A 12,628-nucleotide genomic window follows, 5' to 3' on the forward strand; every position below is an offset into this window, starting at 1 on the left:
GATCAATCTCTGCCTCTCAATATGCAACAATTCCCTACAATGCTGCTCAGGGCATAGGACCCAGGGCTGACAAGTCCTTGGGTATTACTTGAGGCTCCCAAGCCCCTCCCAGCCCAGGGGGGCTGAGAAGGGGTTTGGTTCTGCATGTCACCAGAACCCCAGCAACCCAGGATGTCTTCAGAACTGAGCCCCCCCCCCCCACTTCTGCCTCACTTTCCCAAAGGCAACAAAGCCCAGTTTGTGGCCTCCTCCCCTGGTCTCATCTCACACCTGAGATCTTACTGTGGGAATGTTCTGGACTTTCTGGAGCTCTACACAAAGAGTTGTGTCTGACCAGGAACTCTTGGTGATAGTTCTAAATCCAGGCAGGAAGGTTCTAGCAGAACTGAGGACTAGAACCCAATGTACTGACTTCCATCTTGTTCCTTCAGCTAGGCCCGTCTGCACGTATGCACTTACCTGTGTGAGCATGACTTGCTTTTTCCCCAAACACACACTAATGGTCTAATGTGACAGTGAGAATGGAGGGAGGCCACAGCATCCCCAAGCATGAGCTCAAGGGAGGGAAATATGAAAGCAAGGAGTCATGTCTGCATGGAAACACGCGTGTAGACGCACCAGGAAGGGGAGGCCTGGACTGGGACCGGCAGGAGGTAGCTCTACTGGAGGGGTCTTGTAGGAAGCCGGCATGCACAGATGAAGGGCTGGATGTGAAGCGACAGCACGTGAGTAGTAGCATCTGTGGGCACCAACACCAGAGCACACATGGGGGGGGGTGGCAGGGAGCATGGCATGGGGGGTAACTTCCAAGGGGGTGCTGGGAGGCTTTTCCAGCTCATGCAGTCATGGTAGGGAACAAGCAGACTTCACAAGCTGCCCTTGGAGCTCTCTGGAGCCTTGAGAACGCCACAGAAGTGGAGGAAGGGGCAGACGCAGTAGGACGTGTGTCTCCACGAAGCCTCAGCCCGTATCCATGTCACTTGCCGTCTGGTTTCTTCCAGGCATGGGCCAGTTTTTCCATCTGGGGAGCAACTCTCAGGAAAGGTCTCCCATCTCCAGAGATTGATGCAGGTCCACGTGGGTTCCCCCTTCTCCCCATAGCCACCCACCCAATCACCGCTTTCAAGTTTGGGGTGAGGGCAGCTGTGAAATCCACATCAATTACAGGATTACATTTGCGCACAGACATGATATAGGGAGGGTGGGTGCACAGGGAGGGGGGTCGCATAGGAACCCACACACCAGGGACACCGCAGCAGGCAGACATGTGCATTACAGAGCCCAAGCACAGGTGAGGCTGGAAGGCAGGGACAGTTCCAGCCCAGGAGTCCGCAGTCCAGGCCAACCCCTGGAGTTGACGTCTCCTTCCAGGGCAGGGGCTGACGCTGCGAATAAGGAACTGAACTGAAGTCAACCAGAGACCCCAGCAGACACCAGGAGTTAGCAGGCATTTCTGAGAGGCACCACCGGACATGCAGGGCCAGTGCAACCCAGATCAGGTGGACAGCAGAGGGCTCAGTACCTGCGTGTACACGTCTGCTTGTATACAGGTATGCATGCGTGCATGTAATGTAGTGCAGGGAAAATGGAGATCTGTGGTTAGTATACAGGAAACTTACACCTGGAAAGCCAAACCTTCCTAAATCCCTGGGGGGCCTGGTAAGGTGGGGTGCATACAGTAAGATCATGCAAGGCACATGCTGAATTCTTGATTTCTTCTCAGGCAGCGGCTCCACCTGGCTTAAGCCTCCTGGGCTCCCTGGGGCCCTTTGGACTGTCCAGCCAGGTTTCCAAGCTCATGTATCATCACCAGCCTGCTCCACCGTGGGCTCTTTCTTGCCACGTTCTTGCCACCTTCTTCCCCCAAACACTGACACATCCTTCTTTTCTACACATCGAGGGTCCTTGAATCCATGACCCAAGCCTGGCCTCCCCCTTGCTCCTGCAGGCTCCTTCAAAGCTATTATTGCCAGAGAACCAGCTTCTAATGCCATTTCACTGACTCATGGGCCTGAGACCAAAAGGAGGGGCAATTCTGCCCGAGGTAGGGTATCCCCTCTGCATAGCCTCCAAAGCTGGTAGCCGTGTCAGGCCAGACTGGGAGGTCTCGGTACCTTTGTGAGGGAATATGCGGGGCTGTAGCGTGAGAAGGGGGACTGGGGTTTAGAAAATGATAGGAAGGATGGTGTAGCAAAAGGCACCATCTTGCATAGTTGATCTTTCCTGAGGGAGAGGATGAAGTATTTATACAATAAAATTTATTAAACTAGATAAAACCAAATGACAGTCATGCCAGTGCCTGGCATATCAGCTTCTTCTTTCTAGGCAGAAGGTGGAGGGTTGGATCCCAAACTAGGAGGCCCTCAGTGAACACAGAAGAGGAGTCTGCAGGAGGGGCGGGCTCAGGGGCGCCCTCCGCACTCTCCTTCTACCCTGGCTGGGCCTAGAAGGGATGCGAGGGTTCTGGTAGCAACGATTCCCAGGAACCAGACCAATGGGACAGGAAACTGACCGGGGACGTTCTCTCGGTGAGCGTGCGGTGGGGTCGGGGAGCCTCCCCTGCCGTCTCGCCTTCCTCCTCTTGAGGCCTAGGGAAGAACAGCCCCTCCTGGAAAAGCAGCCCCCACTGCCATGCCAGGGAGCCCCGATGCAGGCCTCTCTCCAATCCCAGCCATGCTCAGCAAGGAACCAACCACGAAAGGCAGATGCTACAGGAACAAGTCTGCTCTCTGAAGGGTGGTTTCGGCCTGAGCAGGGATGGTCCTGTGGGATTGTCTGCTAGTAACCCCTATTTTTCCTGCGCCAGCTACCCCTGAGAGTGACCTCTATTTCTCCTGCACTAGTCCTCAGGCACCCAGTGGCTTCGAGAATATGGGTTCCCTATGCTTTTTTTTTTTTTGGAGCCACACCCAGTGGGGTTCAGGGGATACTCCTGGTTCTGGGATCAGAAGTCACTTTTGGCAGGCTCGGGGGACCATTTGGGATGCTGGGAATCAAACCCAGGTTCATCCTGGGTTGGCTGTGTACAAGGCAAATGCCCTGCTGCTGTGTTATCTCTCTGCCTCCCTCCCATTTTTTTAGGTCTGATTCCCTTTGCTTTTGAGCTCTGACTAGTTCTGACAGGAAACCCCCCCCCCTTCCTGTTTCTTCTCTCCCTCCCACCTGGTTCCAGGTCCTCCTGTACTTACCCTGGCTCCTCGGCAGGTTTCTCAGGGGTCTTGAGTTCTTTTAGCTCTAGCTGAGGAAGGAAAAGGCCACCAGGGGTCAGAGAAATTGCAAAGGGGAACAGACTCTAGCCCTTCTCCCACTCCATTCTTTGAAGATAAACCACAAGCCTAGCCCATAGAGATTGGGAGGCTACACCTTTTCCCACCACCCCCATATCCTCTGCATTCCAAGGCCAGATTTTTCTACCTCTCCTGCTCCTTCCTCCCATTCTCACCCAACCTCAGAACTGGTATCATTCTGGCCTTGAGCTGCCAGGCCTGCCCACGGCTCACCGTAGTGGGTTTTTCCAGGGCGGCAAAGCGCTCTGCCCAGCTGGCTGTGGACTTCTCAAAAGCCTCGTGGCGTTTGATGAGCTTCTCCACGCTGTCCACGGTGTGCCCGAAGTCCTGGCTGGCCAGGTAGGGCTCTTGGGCAATCAGCCATGCTTCGGCCACCGAGGCATCACGGGAAAACTGACACACTTCCAGAACTGCCATGGAGAAAGAGCCCCAGGGCCCCCAGGGACTGTTACTCCTGGTGTCTGCTCTCACCAGGATCTGGGGGTGGCACAGAAGACAGGCAGGGAGGAGGCCTGGTGCAAGCCCTGTGGGGCCACCCCAATCCATCCACCTCACCCTGAGCTCTGTCCTTTCCAGCCATGGTTCTCCTCTGAATAGTTTTTGGTTGGCAGATTAAGGGAGCAGCCATTTGCCCTGAACATTCATCCCTACCCTTGGCAGCACCCATGTATCAGGTATGTATGGTTGTAGGACACGTATGTATCATGTATGTATCATATATATATATATATACACAGTTGTAGGACATGTTCAGTCTGCCCATTCAAAGCCCCAATCTGGAGTAGGATTTTGTCGTCTCCTGACCAAGTGTCCACAGGGAGGACACTGAGCCTTCCATGGACCCAGTGCCCTCAGAGTGCCTGTCATGCACTGCCCTAACCTCAGGAGTAGCAGCCATATGAGGTGGGGTTAGAGGGGAGGCAGGGAGTTAGAGGGGAGTTTCCAGGGGTCGGAGTAAAAGCACAGTAATAGGGCATTTGCCTTGCACGCAGCCAATCATGGACAGATCTCAGTTCAATTCCCAGCAACCCACATGGTCCCCCGAGTCTGCCAGGAGCAATTTCTGAGCTCAGAGCTAGGAGTAACCCCTGAGCGTCGCATGATGTGACCCCAAAGCAAACAAATGAGGGGGACTTCCAGCAGCTCTCTCATAGGGACTCCTGAGGCCCTTAGCCCCAGAAGTATCCTGACAGGAGACACTGTGAAGGCCTCAGAGCTCCAAGAATTTGAGTGATGGAAAAATACTCCATAGTGGTGGACAGGAGTCTCCCCATGAAACACCCAGCCCAACCCCAGACCCCCAGCTCCTAGGCGGCACTCACGAATGCGGAGCTCCTTCCAGCGTGTATCCCACTTCTCATTCATCTCTTTCCTCCTGGACGCTAACTGCTGTAGTTTCTTTTGGATCTGCAGGCAGGCAAGGAAGGGAGAAGGGCTCAAACTGGGCACCATTTTGCCTCTCACTTTGAGGGAGCAAGTAAGTATGAGGATTTGCATCTAGACCCTAGACTTGACTATGGTTGGACACATTGCATGACACTTTAGAGATGTGGTAGCTGCCCCAGAAAGAAAATGGTCCTGGCCAGCTCTGAACTGGGAGCTGTACCTGTGGGGGTGAAGTTGGGGGAGGAGAGACGCTCTCCCTCCCAGATCCTCATGGGCAGGGACAGGGGTTTGGATCCCAGGACTGGCATGAGACCCAGTGCCCCAAGTGATCGAACCTCCATGAATGCCCACAGCTCCTTCCTAGGCAGTGGGGGGCAGAAGCGAGCCCCCTGCCCAACTTGCCTCTTCCGAATCCTGATGCTGCCGCTGTAGTAGTGACTCGCCCAGTTTCTTGCAGTCACTGAAGTTCTCGTCTCGGGTTTCAATCTCGGCGCTGATGCCCTGGTGGTACTTCATGAGCAGTTCCACGGAGGAGACGTCCCTGGTGGGGCAGGAGGGACACATTGAACACTGGTTCAATGCTAGGTTTCCACCTGTGAGAGTTCCAGGAGTCTGGCCCCACTCCCTCCTTTCTGGACAGCCAGGAATACTAGAATCCTGTGTCCTTTTGAGCAGACATGGGGCATGGGGTGGGGGAAGTTGCAGGACTCTCCATGCAGTCTGGGAACACTTTGTGGCAGTCTAAAGGAACACATCTGACTCCATGAGGGACTTGGAAAGACTCTGCTACAGGAAAATGGGCAGCACACAAGAGCTTGGGGGCTCTCTCCACCAATGACTGCTGAAGTGAAGAAAGAAGCCTGTCTTGGGGGTTAAGTGGGGCTGGGCTAAAGCACCTGGGGAAAGTAACTGGTAAAGGGGTCCAAACTTTCTCGGCAGAATGATGATCTCTGAAGTTTATATTGTGGTGAAGATCTCCTGAATTTATATGTGACTTTCTTTTTGGGGGGGGAATCACATTTGGTGGTGCTCAGGGGCGAGTTACTCCTGGCTCTGAACTCAAAAATTACTTCTTGCTCTGCATTCAGAAATTGCTCCGGGCAGGCACGGGGGACCATATGGGATGCCGGGATTTGAACCACTGTCTTTCCTGGATAGATTGCATGCAAGGCAAACACCCTACAACTATGCTCTCTCTCCAGCTCCTATATGTGACTTTCATAGGAAACTTATTGCCTGATGCAATAGTTGGGCATGTGGATTTCCTCTCCAGGAGGATATTCAACACAGAAGCAGCTTGCTCAGACATAGTTCCCATGGCAGAAGGCTCCAGATGGCTATCAACACCATACTCATTTCCCAGAGAGTCCTGGGCTCCATCAGGCATAGTGAGATGTCTTTGAGTTTGAGGGGAATGCTCAATCTATCCCCCAATCCAGCACCAAGGGAAGGAAATCTCAGCTATTCAGACACACCCAGTTTTGGAGGGGTGAACTGTATAGGTGGCTTACTTCAAGGGGGATCAAGAATATTCTGGTTTGATTGGATTGGATTGGATTTGACTCAAGACCTCCCTCAGCAGTGCTTGGGGCCACCAGGATTATTTCTACATATGTGATGTAAGCATGTGATATGGGCAGTCCCATACATGCCAGGCATGTGCTTTAGTCCTGGGAATCACCACTCCTGCCCCAAATCACTCATTTTCTGTAATCATTGAGGTCGCCGGCCTTGCTGGTGAGGCTGAGTCTCTCGTGCTGCTCTCAGGATTCCCTCACTCTCTGGCCCAGGTGCCCCTCCAGTTTAGGAGAGTCCCTCTGTGGACCCATCCTTAAGTTGTCCCCACCCACCTGGGCCTCTCCTGGGTCTCGATCTGCCGGATGATGCTCTCCATCCAGGACAGGAGGTCGCGGACCATGCTAAAGAAGCGGAACTTGTCGGCTGTGTCCACCAGCTGTGTGCGGCGCCCGGCACAGGCATCGAGCAGTGCCTGCCACGCGGCCGACACCTCCTGCTCCTTGTTGTGGATTGCGTCTGCCTTCTCTCCTGCATACGCTGTCTGCAGCCGGGTGGCCACGTCCTGGAACTGCTGGACCTGGGATGGGGCAGAATTGGATACTGTACCCCAGACTGGCTGGAGTGTTCTTCTGCTCCATCTCCCACCTCAGGACACAGTGAGATCTTGTCTCTCATCCCCCCCATAGGGATGGAGGAGAAGCTGCCCTCTTCTCCATGTCCCTGTGGACCCTAAGCATCTCTCAGGACTTTGCCTGAGGAGCACTTGCAAAGAAAAGGACCAACAGTGCAATGGATACCTTTTGCATGCTGTCCATAATCCCCTCCTTGTGCTCTTGTCACCCTGTCTGAGACAAGGAAACTGAGGCACAGAGAGGAAGTGGGACTGGCTCAATTGAGGTCATTCTTGTGGCCCCATCCCCCCATTCTTCCTGTGCAACTTGATCTTACCTGCAAGACCCCTCCCATTCTTGGGAAGGTTAGATAAGGCCTTTGATTGGAAGGGATTAAGGAATTTGCCAACATGGAGGTTGGAGGAGACATGGATGAAAGAAGTTAAGATGCAGGGCAAACTAAGAATGGCAAATGCTTAAATAGGTTTATGATATAGGCCACACATGTGATGGCCAGGGCAAATAAAACTGATATTTTCTGATGCCTGTCTCTGGATGAGTTTTCTACCCCCCGCGACCACCTGAAGTTGCTGACCCGCCGGTTAATGGGAGATGGAGCCACATGGCCTGGGATGGCAGAGAAAGGTCTCACCATCCATCCACCACCATCCAAGCCCATCCTAAGGGCTGTAACTCTACAATTCTCAGAGCTGGAAGTGTGGCCCAGTCCCTTTCTACTCAATGAGGTGGCAGCAGTGTCCTCAAGCTGACCACTTCTGAATACCCCTGGAGGACGATCTAGGAAGCCCATCTTCATCTAGGAGACCCATCTTGGAGTCTAGCCCTGCACCCCACTGAGCTGGAGGAGGGCTGAGCAGCTGGGCTATGACCCCTGATCCCCTGGGAGCCCACATATCAGAGAGGGGCAGTGGGGAAGCTGGAGATGGGCTGCAGACTGTGGTCTCCTCCCAAGGGGAAACAAAGAGGCTATGGCCAAGGGCAAGATCTACAGACAGACTGACAGGTTCTGGATTCTGGTCTCCCATTTCTTGGGCAGCCCTGACCCTCGGTGCAGTGTTCTTATCACCCACAATATGGCCACAGAGAAAATCATCCACCTGGGCAAGTACAGCCTGGCTGATAGCACCTCTGCACAACCACAGCACAGCTGTGTGATGTCACTTGAAAGAAACTTGTTTGGAGGGGCTGGAGTGATAGTAAAGTGGTAGGGCGTTTGCCTTGCACGAGGCTGACCCAAGACACATCTGGGTTTGATTCTGGCATCCCATATGGTCTCCTGAGCCTTCCAGGAGTGATTTCTGAGCACAGAGCCAGGAGTAACCCCTGAGCACTGCCAGTGTGGCCCCAAAGCCAAAAATCAAACCAAACGCCAAATAACAACAAATAAAAAAGAAACTTGTTTGGAGTCACAAGCCATGCTCAGGGGTTTCTCCTAGGAGATTCAGGGGACTCTGTGATGCCTGGAATGGACCCCGTCTTTTGCATCCAAGCATGTCCTCCGGCCTATTCAGCTCTTGGGCCTTACAGAACAACTCTGGGACTTAAAACAATGTCTGGTAGTTGTCGCTCCTTAAAAGAGCCGCAGCCTCTAAGGAGGGGGTGACCTGTGCCCATCCTAGGGGTTCCCCTCGAGATGCCAGGAGAGGCCCGGCCTTCCCCCTGCTCTAGGCAGCGAAGGACAGTTTACCTGCACGCCGAGCAGGTGGAGCTCCCGCTCGAAGGCCGTGTGCACCCTGTTGAAGGACTCGGCCGTGCTGGCGTCCAGGCCCACGTCCTCAGGCAGCTCGTGGTGCTTCTCCTCGATGAGGCCCAGGATCTCAGCGCCCGTGTAGAAGTAGCGGTGCAGATCGTAGGAGGCAGCCAGCAGCTGCATGCGTGTGTCAATGAGCTCCAGCAGGTCGGCCCACATCTCGTTGAGTCCATCTTTCCACTCAGCGATGGTGGCTGCCTCGCTATGGCCAGCGTCGATGAGCCGCTCAATGATGGCATTCACATTGTCCACTCGGTCCTGCCCGATGGCGCCCGTCTCCCGGGCAAAGTCTCGGAACTTGTCCCGGAGGAGCTGGATGAGGACGGGGAGAGGTGAGGTAGGGGACAAGCATGCAGTTATGGGGCTCACAAATGTCATCACTGCAGATGAATGACTCCAGACTCGCCCCTGTGCCTGGGCTCTCACACTTTGCCTGGGGCTGCCTGAACTCACACCCCTGTGCTGGAAATTCTGTGCAACACTTTACACCTGGCATGGATATGTGTGGTTTGCGCCATGTATGAAGTGTGTAACACATGCTTGTGGTCTATGTGGTATGGGTGTGGTGCAAATGGATGACACGTATGTGGTATGTGTGGGATTCTATATGTGCTATGCATGATGTAGTATCGTGGTTTAAGCGTGCTGCATATGTGTTTAATTGTGAAATGTATACCATATCTATGATTTATGGTGTGCATTCTGTGGTGTGAGTGCGTGGTTTATATGGATGTGTGTGGTTTGTGTGGTGTGTGTATTTGTGTCAGAGGCTGTGTCTGTAGGGTAGATATGGTGCGTGTAATATGTGTGAGTGTGTGAAGTTTGTGTGTATACAAGGATGTCTCCTATGATTCCAGCATCCGTGGTTGGCAAAGGGCAAAGGTCAGGACTCACAGTAACATGGTCGAAGTCTTGCCCCATTTCCGGGGACGAGGCCACGAGCTCCTTTTCTGCAATCCACTGCTCCAAGTCATCGGCCTCCCTCTTCAGCTGGAACAGGTGGTACATGTTCTCCAGCTTCCGCTTGCGCTCCTCTGCCATGTCCTTCAGTCCTGCATACTGCTTGTCCACTTGCCCCTGCAGCCTGATGATCTGTTCTCTAGCACAGATCAAGACGTGTATGAGCACCAGACCAAGGAACCTAGCTTAAGCAGCTCACGCCGACCTTTAGACATGGGCTGGGAAAGCAAAGGCAGGAGATGGGGGTGGCTGGGGGAGAGACAGGGAGAAAGGAGCCATCTATTCAACCACAAGGCCTCAAAGGGGACAGCTACATATCCTTCCAGAGGTGATGCCCCCTCACTTTGGGAACAGAAACAAAGGGGGACCTCCCCATCGTGCTTGCAGAGAGGTGATTGTACACAGCTATGTTTAGCGCTTCCTGGAGGTGTGAAGTAGCTGCTGAGAACCCATAACTATGGGTTCCCTAAAGGTAGCTAGAAACAGGGCATATCTGAGGGGGGTGTAGTCAGGTGTCTGGCACAGTGGCAGATGTGCAATCCAGAGGGACATGGCCTTAGCAGCTTTGCTCCAGAATAAAGATTTTGCTAAGACCCAGTGAGAGCCCAAGATAACTTCTGGGCCATAAGAAGAAAAGCAGAATTTGCCTTCAGTGTCTTTTTAGCATGTTGGAAATTCTCAAAGGATTAGAGTTTGCACTTTATTAAGAGGGTCACTCTGCTATTCCTTGATCTCTGCAAAGTAGCTCTGAGCTGGCCCTGTCTGAAGTTGCTCACATGCAAACAAGGCCTGAGGTTGCTGGGCTGATAGGCATAGTGGAAAGTAGGACCCTCCGCCCCACCCTGTCCCCTTTCCCTCCCAGAGAGAAAGGGACACTGGGGATCCCTGGGCTCATTAGCACACACACCCCTCAGGGTGGCCTGCAGCCAGCAGACTCTGGGCACGGCCAGCCAAGTGCTTGATGCTCCTGCCATATTCCTCCACAGCACGCTGCTGCCTCAGGTGTCTCTTCAGCATCACAATGGCGCTCTCTTCATCCTAGCGAGGACAGACAGATGAGCGAGTGATGGCAGTGAGTACAGCTGGGCCTCAGATAGACCTGTTGCCCCAAAAGCCCAAAATGGACAGGGGACACCCCAAGATATACTAGTATTTCTTGTCCTGCCCTCCTGTTCCCCATGTCTTCCCACACCCCCAATTTGATCTGATCCAGGCCCAGAAGCCACCTCCTGGGACCAAGACATTTTTCTCTCATTCTGACTTTGATTCCAGCTTTAAGTGTCCCTTCTCCACATTTCACCTCTTCCAAGCCCCCACAGAAGGTCTCAGGCAAGAGGAGGTGAAATTGGGGCCAGAGAGATAGCACAGTGGCGTTTGCCTTGCAAGCAGCCGATCCGGGACCTAAGGTGGTTGGTTTGAATCCTGGCGTCCCATATGGTCCCCATGCCTGCCAGGAGCTGTTTCTGAGCAGATAGCCAGGAGTAACCCCTGAGCGCCCCCCCCCCCCCAAAAAAAAAAGAGGAGGTGAAGTCCCCTTGAGTTACGCAGCAGTGGAACACCCGAATTAGGTCTTGTGTATGCCTCAGGCAGGTTCTCTCCAGTGGGAGCATCTCTTTATTTATTTATTTATATTTTTGGTTTTTGGACCACACCTGGTGGCACTCAGGTGTTATTCCTGGCTCTGCACTCAGAAATTGCTCCTGGCAGGCTCAGGGGACCAAATGGGATGCTGAAGATCAAACCTGAGTATATCCCAGCTCAGCTGTGTGCAAAGCAAACACACTATCACTGTGCTATCACTCTGGCTCCCCCAGGGGGAGCATCTGGAACAGGATGAAGCTGGGAGAACTTTGAGACCTTGACCCTACCCTCCTATCCTCATTCCTAACATGCTTGCAAGTCCTGCCACTGACAACCCACTGACACCCAAACTCTTTTGTTTTTTATTTTATCTTATTAAAATAACTATGATCAACAGAATCCTTCATAGCTGAATCTGAGATATACAAGTCAGGGCCCTTCCCACCACCAGTGGACCCAGAGTGCATCCTACACCACCATCCTTTGCCCCCTGGCCTGCCAGAATAACAAGCTCATTTAAATGTAGATTGTTAAAGTTTAGTTCTCTTGATTCTAGTGTTCTTGACTTTGACTTAGATATTTAGTTCTTCTGTCCTTATTTATTTCCCTGTCAATGCATCCGAGACCACTTGGCCCCTGGCCCCCAACCTTTCTTTGATCCTTCTTAATTTTATAGAAAAATGCAGAGATATGTGGTAAAATAATATGTGATAAAGTAATCCATATCCCAAAGTTCTACGAAAAAGGCAGGAGCCCCAATTTTAAAGATAAGAAATTAAAAAAAAAATCCAATTTAAAAAAAGGTGGCAGGTTTTTCATTGGTTTGTTTTTTGGTTTTTGTTGGTTTGTTTGTTTGCATAGGCACAGCAAAATATGGGGAAAATAGGTGGGAAAAACCTTTGGCCTAAAACCAGGGAGACCCTACCCATGAAGCATGCTGGCATAAGACCGACTATAGGCTCCAGGTATACTAAATTGTCTAACCCCAAAGTCTTTCTCTGTTGAACCCCAAACTCTTATCCTCAGCCTGAGTACCCTGCCTGCCCGCCCCCAGCCCAAGCCCACCTTGGGAGTCTCATCAGAGATGACATAGAGTTCCTGCTCACTGATCCAGGCCTCGGCCTCCCCTGCATCCAGGTAGTACTGCTGGGCCTCGCTGGCGTCTCGCAGGCGCTGCAACCGCCCGGCTGCTGCCTCCCGCAGCGTGTCCCAGGAGCCCTGCAGGTGACCCAGGCGCTCCTCGATGTCCTGGCAGTCGATCTCCGCCGCCTCCACCAGCTGCCGCCCCTTCTGCAGCACGCCCTCCACCCGTGGCGCGTGGCCTTGGATCTCATTCTGCAGCGTCTGTGTCCACCAGAGAAAAAGGAAGGGCTCAGAGACAGGGCTCCCCACCAAGGGGCCAGCTTGGGCCAACATCCCTTACCTCTTGTCATTTTCCGTCCAGAGCCAGTGGGTGTCATGACAATGACCAGAGCACACCCATCCTTATTCCTTTTATTTTGAGGGGGGTCATA

At 53.0% G+C, this 12,628-nt stretch overlaps 1 protein-coding gene across 1 annotated transcript in view; it reads right to left on the reverse strand.

Annotated features, from left to right (window-relative positions):
- The window catches only part of SPTB (spectrin beta, erythrocytic), a 96,101-nt gene that overhangs the window by 25,435 nt on the left and 58,038 nt on the right, over positions 1-12,628 (reverse strand). Inside the window, exons 22-31 of the mRNA XM_049770532.1 lie at positions 12,180-12,458; positions 10,441-10,571; positions 9,468-9,672; positions 8,511-8,885; positions 6,524-6,768; positions 5,076-5,214; positions 4,610-4,694; positions 3,501-3,697; positions 3,189-3,238; positions 2,513-2,588 (exon numbers count right to left, since the gene is read on the reverse strand). Of these exons, the coding sequence (XP_049626489.1) occupies positions 2,513-2,588; positions 3,189-3,238; positions 3,501-3,697; positions 4,610-4,694; positions 5,076-5,214; positions 6,524-6,768; positions 8,511-8,885; positions 9,468-9,672; positions 10,441-10,571; positions 12,180-12,458 (1,782 nt within the window). The remainder of the gene's footprint in view (positions 1-2,512; positions 2,589-3,188; positions 3,239-3,500; positions 3,698-4,609; positions 4,695-5,075; positions 5,215-6,523; positions 6,769-8,510; positions 8,886-9,467; positions 9,673-10,440; positions 10,572-12,179; positions 12,459-12,628) is intronic.

The sequence above is a fragment of the Suncus etruscus genome, chromosome 3, assembly GCF_024139225.1.
Source record: "Suncus etruscus isolate mSunEtr1 chromosome 3, mSunEtr1.pri.cur, whole genome shotgun sequence".
NCBI classification, from domain to species: Eukaryota; Metazoa; Chordata; class Mammalia; order Eulipotyphla; family Soricidae; genus Suncus; species Suncus etruscus.